Genomic DNA, 14,875 nt, shown 5'->3' with positions numbered 1-14,875 from the left:
TGTCTGTCATGGGCTGGAGAGTGAGGAGTTCACACACAGACACAGGAGCTGTCTTCCTTGCTGTAGCCTAGAGGCCCTGTGCTCCCCACTCCCCGTACCACCATTTCTGAACACTGTTGAACATTAATTTCCTTTTCTAGACTGGAAGCTCCTGTGCAGAGTGTGCACTGGAGACAACACTGGAAAACACTGGAAAACACAGCAAATGCCAATTGGTGAGTAGCTTTGAACTCCACCCAGCTAAGGTGTTTCTCTTGGGGGCATTGAACTGTGTCCTGGAGACAATGAAGAGCCATAGCAGGTAGGAGGTGAGGAACATGATCTTATCTATTGCTATAGACTGAATGTTTGTGCCCTGACCCAATCTGTATGTTGAAACTAATCCCCAATGCGATGGTATTTGGAGGTGGGTTTTGGGGAGGTGATTAGGTCATGAGAGTGGGCCCTCATGAATGGGATTAGTGCCTTTTAAAAGTGACCCCAGAGAGCTACTTTGCCTCTCTCGTATAACACGAGAAGATGGCAGTCTGCAACCAAAAGAGGGCTTTCTCCAGAACCTGACCTTGAACTGGACTTCCAGCCTCCTGAACTGGAGATATTAATTTCTGTTGTTTATAAGCCATCCAGTATATGATACTTTGTTACAGCGGCTTAAACAGACTACAACTTCTATATTTTGGAAAGTTCTCTCTGGCAGCAATGTGGAGAATGGAATGGAGGGAGATATAACAAGAGGCAATGAGATGTATCACCAGGCTACTGGTGAGAGAAGGAGCAGAATGGAGAAATAAAACAAATGCAAAAAGATGTATGTATGAGATGCTCACTGTAGCACTGTATATGATAGCAGGAAATTGTTTTCAAAAAGCTTGGTACAGTTATATAATAGCATATTATATAGAAGTTAAGAAAATAGTGATGTTGCCCCATATTTACTCACATAGAGAGGTATCCATCACGTAAAGTGAAAAAGGAGACTAGAGAATAGTCTGTAGACTATGGCCCCATACACATATGTTTGTACGCCTATAAAAATTTTGGAAGGCTAATATAAAAATATTAAGGATTGCCTTTTCCTGCCTTGGGAGTAGGAATAATTTTTATTTTCTTCATTCTGCTTTTCTTTATTTTACAAACTTTTTGCTGCAAGTAGAGTTACTTTTATTGCTCAAGGAAGAAATAAAGATGTCACTTCTATTTTAGAAGGGGGAAACAAAATGTGGCTGCCGAAAAGGGAGGCTGAGGACAGATCGTGAGTCCCAAGGGGCTGAGTCTTACCGCTGTCACATTTCACTCCTCGCCAGCCAGCGTCACATTCACAGGAGCCGTCACCAGAGGGTCCTTGGTTGCATCTCCCATGGACACAAGAACACACTAAATGAAAAAGTGCCCACACGTTGTCAGACATCTGAGCTGTGTTCCATAACTCATCAATCATTTACTACGAAGGTTCACTTCCATGTACTCTATTCTCCAACCCGGTTTCAGAGAATAGCTGTTTTTAACAGAGAGCTGGATTCACAGGAGGGGCGGGGGCCTGGGAGGTAGAGTCGAGCAGGCTAACAGGTGAATCAGGTCATGCCTCTACAAGGATCATAGTTTTGGGACCGTGTAGCACTGTGGGGCAGTCGCCCAAGAAGTGAGAGTGTCCTCGGCTAAGGTTACTGGAAGATCCAAGGTTATGTGGGACCCCTTGGAATCCTTAAGAGTGGACTTTAAAAGAAGCCCATTTGCTACCTGGTTTATATAAACCTGGTGTGGCACTGCCCTCTTCCACCCCCTAGAAATGTCAATTCCTCTGTTGCGCAGATGTATCATGAGCCCCCTTGAGAACTGGATGAAAGCTAGGGATGCCTTGCCCAGGAAAAAGCCCTCAGCCCAGGAAGACCATAGAGGACTATGGGTCCCAGGTCAGGAACTCCTGCACAAATACAAATGGGCAATCTTCCATGTAACAGAAAAAATCAGTACTATAATGCCAATTATATATGATACAGACCCATTACAATGAGTCAACTGTATATTGATTTTGCCTTGCTTGGACCAGCTGATGATAAAGCAGTGATAGCCAGGTCAGACTTATGGTTTTTAGTACAAAGTAGAAGAAATGCTTTGTTTTCTTATCATGAATTAGGAAATCCCCCATCTGAAGTCAACCGGGTTGTGTCCCTGGGCACAAGAAAGTTCAGGGTAAGAGAATGCAAATGACTTGGCTCAAATGGACCATTTTTTGTGGGGGGGGGGGCAAAAACAAATGAAAGTGTGTGATTTCCTGAGGGTGAATCTCTAGAGTAATCTTCATATAAAAGACAACATCCTGCAAGGGCAAAGCTTTGGAGTCAAGCAAAGTGTGCATTCAAATCTCAGTTCTGCCTCTTTCAGGTGTGACCTCGGGGAAAGGCATCTAATCTCTTTGCCTTAATATCTTCATCTGTAAAATGGGCATGATCTTATACACCCACCTGTATAAGGTTCCTGTGTGGATTAAATGAGACAAGGTGCACAAATCTGCTTCACAAACTATCAAGCACTGTGACTATGAGGACCAGCTACACGGGCAAATACACAAATGTGGTTAGGATGCGGAGTGCCAATGAGCAGATGGGGTGATGGGTTGGTGGGTCTAGACGCGGAGTATGTTGGGAAACTCCGTCCTATGCAAATCACGTAACACAAATGACGTTGTAATTCACATGGTTGTGGAGGTGGGATAACGGCCTGCCTGGAACCAAGGCCGAGTTCCTCTTCTCCTCTGGACTCGGGCAGGGAGGGGAGGGGTGCGCACCTTGGTCACAGTGGATGCCGTACTTGCCCTCCGTGCAGGTCTCGCAGGCTGTCCCATTGAAGCCCTCTCCACACTCACACACACCGGTGCCGTTCACTCCGTCCAAGCAGATGCCATTTCCAAAGCAGACGTTGTCAGCTTGCCTGGGGCAGGGCTGACACTGGGGGCCAAAGAAGCCTGCACAGCATTCTCGTTTCTGAAACGAAAGGCCAAGGCTGGGCTTGCGCTCCCCTCTCCTGGTTTTGTCCAGCTGCGGTGCAGAAACCCCACTAGCTGGGCTGGCTGTGTGCCCTGGGCTGCAACCCCACGGTGAAGGGGTTGCAGGAACCCCTGAGAACCAGGGAGGCCAAGCAACTTCCAGGTGTGCCAGGGATGGGCGGAGGTCTCCGCCAAGGAGGTAGGGAAGAGAGAAAGGAAACAGGCAGGGAAGAGATGAGGATGAAGCAAGGTGAGGGAGACAGAGGGGCAGCAGGGGCTAAGTAAAAAATAATGCAAGTGATATGGAAGGGGAGGGACATCGAGGGCTCTCCCCAACCCAAACCTGACCCCTTCCCATTATACGTCATTTCACTTGGTACCAAAGGTGGGAGGCCCAGGCCAGTGAGGTTCTAGTTACGCTCAAAACAAATCTCTGATAGTTCATGGAAACCCTGTGTGACACTGCACGGCTTGGCCTGACTTTACTCTGAAGGACATGAAAACACACGATCTCTTATAGCCTCAGGCTCTGAGGCTTAAGGGCTAAACCATCTTACCTCCGTGGAGTGATAGACGTTATGTTTGGCCTTCTGGGAAAGCAGCAAGACAGGAAATTCTAAAGAATTTTCCTGCAGATTCCTAAGCAGCAGGACCTCACAGGTACTTAGCTCCGGGGTCCTGTTTCCTAAATGCCCAGGTGCTTCTTCTCATTCTTTAGGCAGTTGGCCAGGTCTTCTGTCTCTTTTGTTTACAAGCATGCTCAGAGGGCAGTTCACCTCTCAACCTTTCAGTCCCTCAATTTCTTCATCATCTAATTGGATATTGCAATGTTTACCTGTTTGCTGACTTACAGGCTATCTGGCTATCACCACTACTTTGAATGACAATGATAATGAAGATAATAAGGTGGAAGATAAGATGGCAGAAGGCGTATGTGTAAAGGCACATTAAAATATAACATGATTAAGTTTCCCAATGCCACCTCTATAATTAGAGAAATGATTAAATTGTGATACTCACAATGACAATTTTCACACAGACTGGTTGGCATCCAATGAACACGGATCGTTTGCCCATGAAATAAATGGTATAGATACATCTCTTTGGCTCATCACTCTATGAAATAATAATGATTATATCAGCTTCTCAGTCAGGAAAGTGTTTTCTACCCTCTAAAAGCAAATAGGCGGGTGACACAGGGCAGTCTCTCCGACCGAAATGCTTCGGAAAGGGACAGGGATGGCTTCTTAGAGCTGCTTCATAGAAGAGAAAACATAGAAACAGTATTGGCAGCCAGAAGCCCAGGTGGGAAAATCCAAGTGATTCCACTGTAAGGTAGTGTTCTGTAAAAAGAACCATTCTCTAGACGACTAACTTGGGTTGGGAAGAATCACAGAGTAAACTAGACAAAAATGTCCTTCCAGCACTGTACGCCGGTTGGTCTGAGCCTGGATTTCTGGTTACTGACTTCTTCTAGTCTGCCTTGATCAGAGAAAGGATTAAGGCTACTTACAAAGAACTATGACACACAAGATTAAATTAAGACTTAATTTAAGTTTTAAATGAAAACTTAAGTGAGAATCAGCATTGTGAATGTGAATCAGCATAATAATAATAATAATTATTATTTTAAATGCTCACCTGAAGATATGTTTTTATTGATTTTAGAGAGAGAGGAAGGGTGGGAGGAGAAGGAGGGGAGGAGAGAGAGAGAGAGAGATGTGAGAAGCATCAACCAGTTGCCTCCCATACGTGTCCTGACCAGAAATTGAACCCACAACCGTTTGGTATATGGGATGACACTCCAACCAACTGAGCTACCTAGCTGGGGCCTCTTATAAATGATTATTATCATAGTCTGGAAGGTGAGCAAGTGTTTATTCTTCCTAATGGTTGGAGCATTGTCACAATTAGTTTTTTTATTATATAATAAATAGCTACAAGAAACACAGGTTGGTAATTAATTCAAAGACAAATCCACCACCCCAAGTCTGCCATCTGTTTCTTAGAGAAAATCAGTTGTATCTTCAACTGGAGAAGGNGTGAGAATCAGCATTGTGAATGTGAATCAGCATAATAATAATAATAATAGTAATTTTAAATCCTCACCTGAAGATATATTTTCTATAGCATCAACCAGTTGCCTCCCATACGTGTCCTGACCAGAAATTGAGCCCACAACCGTTTGGTATATGGGATGACGCTCCAACCAACTGAGCGACCTAGCTGGGGCCTCTTATAAATGATTATTATCATAGTCTGGAAGGTGAACAAGTATTTATTCTTCCTAATGGTTGGAGCATTGTCACAATTAGTTTTTTTATTATATAATAAATAGCTACAAGAAACACAGGTTGGTAATTAATTCAAAGACAAATCCACCCCCCCACCCAAGTCTGCCATCTGTTTCTTAGAGAAAATCAGTTGTATCTTCAACTGGAGAAGGAAATCAGGCAAGTGGAGCTCATCCAGCCTGGATATGGAAGCTACCTTCCTGATAAGATGTCTTGCTTCTGGCCTCAGCTGGCTACCAGAATATGTGTAAAGTGAACAGTCTCTTTCTGCATTGTGCATTGGTTAAGATGAACTCCACTTTCTATTACTTATTAATTAAAATTTTGACTTGGTCCAAAAGAAATGGATTCAAGACTTTAGAAAGATGCGTACCACCTAAAAAGGTAAAACAAAAGTAAAACCAGTGAAGAAGTGAAGGGAGTGAAAAGGAGGGGTCTTGGAGGTTTGGACCTCCCTGGGATCCGGAAACTATTTGGTCAAAGTGGGAAAAATACTTACTAGTGGTGTACCTCCGTATGGGCAGGTTGGTTGCTGGGGACACTTCCCACACCTTCCCTTGACAAAACACAGAGGCAAAGAGAACATTTCATGGTTATTGATTTCTGTGCAAAATGAGGCTGTAAACATTTTCTCAGACTTTAGAGCTGAAGGTTTTAGATTATAGAATTGAAAACCAGGAAGATATTAGGGAAGCTTGTCTGGCCAACCTCTTTAATATTCTTTGAGACAAGCACTTTAACTATCATTACTTCAGGTCTTGGATATTTGAGCATCACTTCTGATGCTGGTAATCCTTTAATGTGAGGAGGTCTTATCTCATTTAAGTCCAAATTTCTTTATCAACAGCCCTCACTTGTTGGTAAGCCATTATTTACTCGATTGGGCCAGATTCAGTGCCCAGTCCTGGGAACCCATGGTCCAGCTGAGCGGTCAGGGTGGGAATAATATATACACTATCATGAAACAGAGAGCACAAGTTAAGAATGACAGAAGCTCTTAAGTGTGACATGTTCCTAAAACAAGAACAGGGCAACGCATCTAGACCTTAACTCAGCATCTGCTGGAGAGAATGGTCAGGTTGGTTGTTCAGAGTCCTGGCTCTGGGACTCACACTGCCAGGTTGGAACTTATCCTCTGCCCCTTGTCCGCTCTGTGGACCCAGGTGCATTGGTCTGCTTCTCTGTGGCTCATTTGCCCCATGGATGGGATGTGGATAGTAATAGTCCCTACTTTGTAGGGTGCTGTGATAATTATGTGGGTTAATATATGTAAAAGGTTTGGAACAGTGCTTGGCACATAGTAAGTGCCCAATAAATGTCAGCAGCTATTACTATTACTGAAATAATAGTAACGGACTGGAGTGAAAAGTCTCCATTTCCATTTTTTCTCTCCTAGTAGCTCAGGCTTGGCCAATATCTGCCAAGTACCATAGTCCCCTCCCCATGCCTATGGTACATTGCACAGCTTCCCTTTGAGAAAGACCTGGCTTCAAAATCCTGCTCAGCACAATCCTCCACACAGGCTTTCCCAGGCATCCAAGGTACAACTTACTACGCTAGACTGTGAGCCCATCGAGGGTGGAGGTCATGTCTTATTTATGTTTGTGGAGCCACAGCTGGGTGGCTGTGATGTTCCTGTGCATATCGGAGATGCTCACGCAGTGTTTTTTTGAACTCAATTGAAATATCCTAATACATGAATCTAATGCTTAAAACATGAAGAAATCAACATTCAGATGCATTGTTGGCCTTGGATATAACTTACTCGTAGAATAGCAGTGTAGTTAATATCACATCTATTCTTCTGAATTTCCAGAACTTTCCCCACGCCATGGATCACTCCCTTGTCAGTGGCTACGTTGGTGTAGTTGATTGGAGCTTCATTTACGTAGAGCTGTGAACGAGAGGGTTCGATGTACATTTTTCTTGTAGTGATTTCAAGGGAAGTAGGGAAATGGGGATTGGAGGCTGTCGATAGGACAACAGCCTAAGAGATAGTCCGACATTCGCCCAGAGGATAGCGCGCTGCAGCTGGCCTTGGAGGGGGGGTCTCAGGAGCAGTCCTGCATCTGGCAGCCTGCCGCGGTGTGACCTTGGGCCCCTTGCTTTTCGTTGCTTTTCCTCTCTGAATCTCAATGTTCTCTTTTGTAAACGAAGCAGGTTGTTCTACATAATCTTTGAGGTTTCTCTCCACCCTCCGAGCTAGCTGGTTTATGACTGTTTGAAGAATCTCGAAGCGTGATCATTATGTTTGTGACCATTGGCAATATGGCTCCGTGGTTGGACTCGGCTGTGCTGCGGACTAGTGGCCCTGCAGGGGGCGGGCTTTCCCCAACCAAAACGTGCACAATGAGATTCACTATCTTTTCCTCAGGTCTCTACTTCGTGGTTAATTTGCAATGAACTCTCAGACAGGCTAGGTGACACTTGTATAGGAATAAAAGTAACTTTTTTTAGAGTTTGTTAAGTGTCCCACCAGATAGCATCATTTCCCAGCGTGTGAACACTGCTCTGAGGTCAGCATCACCCCATGTTTCCCTTGGGGTTCCTTTGGGGTGTATGGTATGTTTGTATCCATCTTTGCCTAGTGTGTCCATAAGCACCCAAGACATGGGCACTAGGTCGATATCTATATGAGGTCAGCTCAAATTCAACTTTAAGTTAAATTTGTTTTGTTCCGACTTTTTTAAGGAGAAGGCCTTAATGATTGACTAATACAAGATAAGCTAATCTACTAGTTCATTCATTAACATAAGTAATATAGTTGGAAATAAATGGTTCTCTGAAAAATCGGGGTGGTGTGTGTGTCTCTGTGTGTGTGGGTGTGGTAGGGCTGAGGTTGGGAGAATTTTTTAGTTTTTACTTGACATTTAAGCAAATGTCAAGTTCATATTCAGCAAGTGTTTACAAATGATTAGCAACATCCCCCAAAGTTCCCACAGCAGCAATATTAAAATGACTCTGCTAAGTGCTTAACCTTGAACTTCCACTGAATGTTAGAGTCCCTGATGATTTACTTGTGAGTCAGGTGAGTTGCCAGTGGCCGAGCTCCCCAGAGGCCGTGCAGGGTCTGTGTAAATTTGAATGACTCCCAGTGAACCTCACTGGTGGTGTCAAATGGTGATTACAACACAAAAATTTCCTGAATTCTAAGATGCTGAGCTAATTTGAAATATCAAAAGGGCAGAAATTTTGATGCTATAATACTGTTGATTTGACATTAAAATGTGATTAATTTTCATTGTAAGTCATATCCAGAGAATTTTGTGTTGCATTAAAATTTTGACTTGGACCCAAGTCTGTTTATGCAGAGAACATTTTTCTACATCTCTGTTGTCCTAAGAGAAAGTAAGTGAGTTATCAATAAAAGAAAAACCTTTATTGTAAGATAGAACCATTTATTTGTTGTGAGATGAAGCATTTCTTTTAAGACTGTTCTAGATCAAAGAATTTCTGAACAGATGGAAAACAGATGGAAAATAGACATCACATAATTGAAACTCACTCAACTAACTATGCTGGAACATTCGTTACTATGTGATGAAGTAAAAGATGACATAGATTAAAAATAAAAATGTGAGTTCTTAATATAAATTACTTTTCCTGAAAAATTAAGAAAATATATTTAAAAGAATCTCTTAAAAGTTATTATAAAATAGGTGAGGTATTTGTGGGAGTCAGAGAAATATCTTTGGAGTTCCATTATTCCCTAAGTAGTGAAGAGTCAGAAAGACTGTTTTACCCAAGCAGTTTAAAAAACATGCACACGAAATTCCCTTGGAACTCAATGAAGATACCACTGGGAAAACTGTTGGTAAGACTGCCCTTCTTAAAAAGAGCCAAATGACATCATCGTTTAAAAGTTTCTATGATTAAACTTCCTTCATTTTAATATAGAGCTTAGTTTGTCTTAATAATTTATTTTTAGCATTTTTTCTTTTGAGAATCTACACTTAAGTCACTGAGTTTCCTGTTTAATTTTCATAGATTGATCTTTTCTCTTGATGTTTGAAATGAGATGTGGGAATAAAATTCCCTATTTGCAATATATTAAATATGTAGTCTCACTAATTCTTCTTTTAAAGAATTCTAAACATTTGAATATTGGGGGGTTGTGTGAGATGAATACTGGTGGGCTGGGGTGGAGGTCAGTTGGTCCTAGGACCACAGTCTCCACAGTCAAGCAGTGATAATGTTCATTTATCTGGCTGCTGTCCTACTTGCGTCATTAGGCTGTCTGTGCCCTGGAGCCCGTACCACTTTCTGGGGGTAAGGTTTTGTTGGCAGTTCCCTTCCCTCTTAGGGACCATTTGGGGACTATCTGCTGGGTTTGATAGGAATCAGCCTTGAGGAACACCTGTTACTGCTGGGCTTCAAATACCGTGATTAGCAGAGCCACACTGGTTATCTGAAGGCTGGTGACAGACACTCTGGCTTAGTCATTAGTTTATGGTGAAACACAGACAACTGTCTAGTTGGCAAGGTTTAGGAAGCATGGTGAGATGAGTCCAGTATGGAAGCGATGCTGGATGACAGGAGCCGAGACACCCATGCCTGGGTTTGGAGTGAAAGGACCGCACCTGGTCATTGTGGACAAAGAAGCCGAGGAGGTAGGAGAAGCCCAGCAGGGTCTCCCGGTGCATGCCGTTGTGCAGGTCATTCTTCAGGAGTTTCTCCCCCAAGACCACGTGATACCTGAGTATGTCCTCCTCCTGCACAACACACGGAATTGAAAATCAACCCACAGGCCAGCCAGTCCCCAGTCACTTACTAGGCTGCTCCCATGTGTCGGCCACTGTGGGCCATTACAGGAGCAACAGCTCGTTGAACCAGAGGTTTTGACTGAGACACCAGGGCACAATAGACTTTAAACACTAATTCTGAGGCAGATCACCTTGGAGAATGGGCACATTTTCCATACGAGATAGTCGAGAACTCATTAGGTGATCCTAAAACCCAGACTGAGGGCCTGAAAGTTTGGGGGAAAGTTTTAAAGAGTACTTAGGAAAGAACTACTGCAAAGAGTTGCCACACCCCAGCCTGCCTTTCACAGTACAAGCCATGAGAGGAAGTGTGATGGGGTGTGTGAAAGAGCTTGCTGTGTGTCCCCTGCAGAGATGCTGGCCTGTGGGCCTGGGGTCTCACTCAGGCCCGAGCAACCTCATGCCATGGACTGCTGGCAGGCTGGCTGATACACAGGGGAGTGAAGACAGTTGTCACTGCGCTGGGCCCCCCCGCACTCCCAGTGGTGGCTGGGACAGTGGACACCTGTGTCCTGTGGACACACATCCAGGTTCCTGGAACTCCAGCATTCTTGTGTACATGGGCCCAAATGTTTAGGTTCCGTGAGCAGAACCTAAATACAGTACATGGGCATCTCTGGCACATATATGGGGAGGTGTGGGTATTACAGCATCTCCTCGTGACTTTCTGTGAAGTATCTGGTTATGAAAAGGAAGTTTTGGTAGAAGAGTAAAGGGATACATGATTGATGAATTGTAAAATGTTGAGCGTCTGAATTTCCAGAAAATGATTTCCCTGGGTATCGTTCCCAATACCTACTAGACTTGTGACCTTCTTTTCCCGGATGTAATTCTCGATGGCGTCATTGTTGGGGGCAAACACTGTGTAAGCATCAGAAGCCTCTATTGTGTTCACCAGATTGTATTGCTGTGATGGGAAGAGATAAGAGCGCGTGAGGGATTTCTGTTCCCAGGAACCTGAGCAAGGGGGTCATGCAGAGAACATGGTACTTGCAATGATGTAGCCCCGGAAGATGGAGTAGTCAGGCATCTGGTCCAGCCGGGTGAGCAGGTTTGGTAAGGAGCCACTTAGACCTCTTTGGGGAACCAGAACCTGGGAAAGGAAGCCCCAAAATCCTGTTAGCAGGTGTTGGTCGGACTACGACTCCCCAGTACACGGGTTCATGTCACAAAACACTATTCGATTTTCAGGGCTACTGCCAGTCCCTCAAATGCCTCTGAAAACATAAAATAAGGCAGTCTTTGCTCTGATAGTTTGCAATACCAATAGGACACACAGTTTGGGGCATGAACTGGGCTGGGTTTCAGCCTCACTCCACCGTTAGGCCAGGAACCCTTACTCAGGGCACAACCTGCAAAGCTGTTCATGGTGGCTTTGACAAAGGTGACCGTAGTGTCCAATGAATACATGTAGAAGGAGGTCCTTAGGGAGCCAGTGAGTCCTAGAGGCTGGGCAGAGAACCTGAATTGGTGGACACGCACCCCTGAAACTTTCGTGTTCACATAACTTCCTCCTCAATCCCGTTACTTAACCATGGGGTTGCCCAGCTGCCTCATCTGGGGAGTGAGAACCATGGCACCTACTTTCTCAGGTGTTGTCAACATCAGATGTGATAATGTGGCACGTGATACTTGTCACAATGCCTAGCCCCCAGCGGGCTGTTAATGGTCCCTATTATGACTGTATTCGAGGTGAGGTGCTCATGCTGATGAGAACCACAGAGAACATTCAGCACCCCCCCCCCCCACCCCGGGACAATGCACCCAGGAGCCTCATAAAGTGCCTCTCTTTTCTGAATGGAAATAGTTGACCTTTTCTCTAACCTAAAATAAGAAAATGAGTATGTAAATGCCAAGTGAGAATAATTTTAGTTAAAGTGCAGTTAGTTCATTGTTTTTCTTCATCTCCCACCTTTCAAAAGCTCCCAATATATCCTAAATTCCAACTTTAATTTTAAATGAAGAGTCCAATATAATAACCAATAATTGTAGTATAGCTTTAAACCCTGTTTTGCATTATACTTCATTTCCTATTTCATACCTGAATATTGTTGAATTATACCTTAGAAGAAAAAGACAATTTCATAATACCTTTTCTACCCTTTTGCATTTTTTTAAATCCCCACCCGAGGACACACTTACTGATATAAGAGAGAAGCATAGATTGGTTTTCTTTTCTTATGCGCCCTGACCAGGAACCTCTCGTAAGTGCCCTGACTGGAGATTGAACCGGCAACCTAGGCATGTACCATTACTGGGAATTGAACCTGAGACCTTTCAATTTACAGGACGACTTTCCAACCAAGTAAGCCAACCTGGCCAGGGCTACCCTTTCCCATTTTTCTAGGGCTTTACCCACCCCGTTGTTTTAGGGTGCAACAATACAGAGAGGGGACTGGAAAAGTGATAAGTAAGCACCTGCTTCTCCTCCAGTTCTTGCTTACATCCCATCTGGATGAATGCACTTCCCAGTACCAAGGCTCTGTGTGCCTTGTAAGATGTTCCCATACATAAGGATTACACTCTGTGTGGCCACACTTTACAGGGGGCCCATTGCAGAACATGGGCTGAGTAGGCAGTAACTGAGTCTGATTGAATGAGTAGAACCTCAAAATGGTTTTAAAATAAAAGTACTTAAGCACATTGCAGGTGACTTTTATATTAAGGACAAGTATTTACCACCCACCCCTCTCACCCCCACCACCAAAGACACTGTCCAGGAAGATAAATAAAAGGGGAAGAGAAGCTACTTATGAGAGAGGATGGAATTTCGCACCTTGTTGATGATGTGTATCACGCCATTTGTGGCTGCGTTGTCACTGTCAAGGATAGATGCCCCTTCAATTGTGATGTTCTGCAAATGCAAACCACAGTGGGAAGGTGAGTCTCCATCGAGTACACCTAGGGATCGACATTATTTCTGGGTTTTCCACTTCCTGAGAAGCAGTGACCTTCTCCCTTTTGGACCATGACCCACAGATAGAAGTACCTTTAACTGGGACCCATTAGACATCACACACACATACAAACACACAATCAAAATGAAATAGTACTTTTCTTTACTCTGTGAGAGGCATTTGATCATTGATTTTATTCCACTCCATTCTATTTAATTAAAAAAGTACTGACTGGGCACTAAAGTGACCTTGATGTTAGAAAAACACTGTAGACAATGTTGTGGGTTGGACTGTCTTTCCTTCCTCCCCCAAATTCATGTGTAGAAGTCCTAACCCCCAGTACATCAGAATGTGACCTTATTTGGAGACAGGATCTTTACAGAGGTAATCAGGTTAAAATGAGGTCATTAGAATGGGCCCATTAGAATGGTATGACTGGTGTCCTCGTAAGAAGAGGAAATTTGGACCCAGCCACGTGGGGAGAATGCCATGTGAATACGAGGACAGTCATCTGCAAGACAGCCTGGAACAGCTCCTTCCACAGCCCTTAGGAGGAGTCAATTCTCCCCACCCCTTGATCTTGGACTAGCAGCCTCCAGAGACGTGAGCTGAAATTTCTGTTATTTGAGCCACCCGGTCTGTGGTGCTTTGTTATCACAGCCCTAGCAAACGCACACAGACAGTAACTGACTTTCCTGGTCAGAATTCAACTATTCTTCAAGAATAATAGTTAAAAGGGGAAAGTCACCCACCCACCCACCCACCCACCTAGCTACCCACCCACCTAGCCACCAACGGACCACGACAACTGGGCTTTGCCCTCTCTGGTTTCTTAGGTTTCCTCTCCTCATCTCCTGACCATGACCCTTTATTGGAAATTCCTCCTGGGCATTTTGGGTGCAGAGGGGACTTGTCTCACCCCGAGCAGCTCCAAAGTCACATTGACAGAGGCCCGGAAGAAAACATTCCTGGCCACCTAGCACACCTCCTTTGGTTAAAGAGAGACAGTTACATTTGTTATAGGGATAAACTCATTAAAATGTGTCTTTGATGGTCAGTTCCTCCTGCTCAGACATCTTGATTGATTTATCTTTGAATCTATAGTTTGGGATAAGCATGACCAGGCTGGATGTTCACTTAATGCTTGCTAAGAGAATCAGTGATTTAAAGCACTGATAGAAAATAACCATATTATCTGATATATGTATGTAATGCACAAAATTATATTAATATGTAAAGAATCCATGGGGCCATAGGCAACTCTTTTCTGTTTTCTAAAAGGACTCGTCTGATGAAGCATGTACATTTAGGTGATGCTAGTGATGGAGCCTTTTCAGAGCGCTCACACCGATGAACAGGAAGGGAGAAGTGCTTTTGAGCAGTTTGCCTATCTCATAGGGTCGTTAGGAAGACTAACTGAGTTATATGCAAAGCACTTAGCACAGAGTGGGCTGTCAATGATGCTAACTGTTGCCACCCTTGGGGGAGGGGAGGGGGTGTCTTAGAACACGCTCAGTGCTGTGAATCTAAAGGTCCATGTGGCTTCTGGGACATTTTGGCTGCGGCCCACGGTGCACTGATGGTTCTCGCTATTCAGTAGAATCCTCATTCTCATCTTCTGAGATTCACGGAGAGAGTTTTAAGACATCACCATGTGCAATAGGGCAGCCCGACGTCCTTGGGGAAGACTGATTCTAAGTGCTTGACACACGGTAGTAGGTGCCAGAAGGTGAGTATCTATAGGGTTTGGTTCTCCTCTGGGCTCCGCCCTAATTCCAGTACTTCGATCAGTTCCTGGAGTATAGCAGGCGCTCAATAAATATTTGTTGGCCCAAACTTAATATAAAATTCTAGCAACCTGTAATGACTCAGTCAGCAGGTTACACTGACAAGCTCTTGGTTAACCATACATAAAAATCAAAGTGGTCAAATTGTACA

At 44.1% G+C, this 14,875-nt stretch overlaps 1 protein-coding gene across 3 annotated transcripts in view; it reads right to left on the bottom strand.

Moving 5' to 3' along the window:
* Positions 1 to 14,875, bottom strand: part of STAB2 (stabilin 2) — a 126,300-nt gene that overhangs the window by 43,962 nt on the left and 67,463 nt on the right. For all 3 annotated transcript variants that reach the window (XM_037067805.1, XM_037067806.1, XM_037067804.1), the window contains exons 31-39: positions 12,817 to 12,894; positions 11,035 to 11,133; positions 10,840 to 10,947; positions 9,858 to 9,989; positions 7,043 to 7,171; positions 5,777 to 5,833; positions 4,004 to 4,099; positions 2,786 to 2,981; positions 1,279 to 1,374 (exon numbers count right to left, since the gene is read on the bottom strand). In XM_037067805.1, coding sequence (XP_036923700.1) covers positions 1,279 to 1,374; positions 2,786 to 2,981; positions 4,004 to 4,099; positions 5,777 to 5,833; positions 7,043 to 7,171; positions 9,858 to 9,989; positions 10,840 to 10,947; positions 11,035 to 11,133; positions 12,817 to 12,894 — 991 coding nt within the window. The remainder of the gene's footprint in view (positions 1 to 1,278; positions 1,375 to 2,785; positions 2,982 to 4,003; positions 4,100 to 5,776; positions 5,834 to 7,042; positions 7,172 to 9,857; positions 9,990 to 10,839; positions 10,948 to 11,034; positions 11,134 to 12,816; positions 12,895 to 14,875) is intronic.

Source organism: Sturnira hondurensis, unplaced genomic scaffold (assembly GCF_014824575.4).
Source record: "Sturnira hondurensis isolate 20B ecotype Veracruz unplaced genomic scaffold, ASM1482457v3 Scaffold0017436, whole genome shotgun sequence".
NCBI lineage: Eukaryota > Metazoa > Chordata > Mammalia > Chiroptera > Phyllostomidae > Sturnira > Sturnira hondurensis.
The sequence above is the reverse complement of the archived record's forward strand: the minus strand, read 5'-3'. Positions and strand labels throughout refer to the sequence as shown.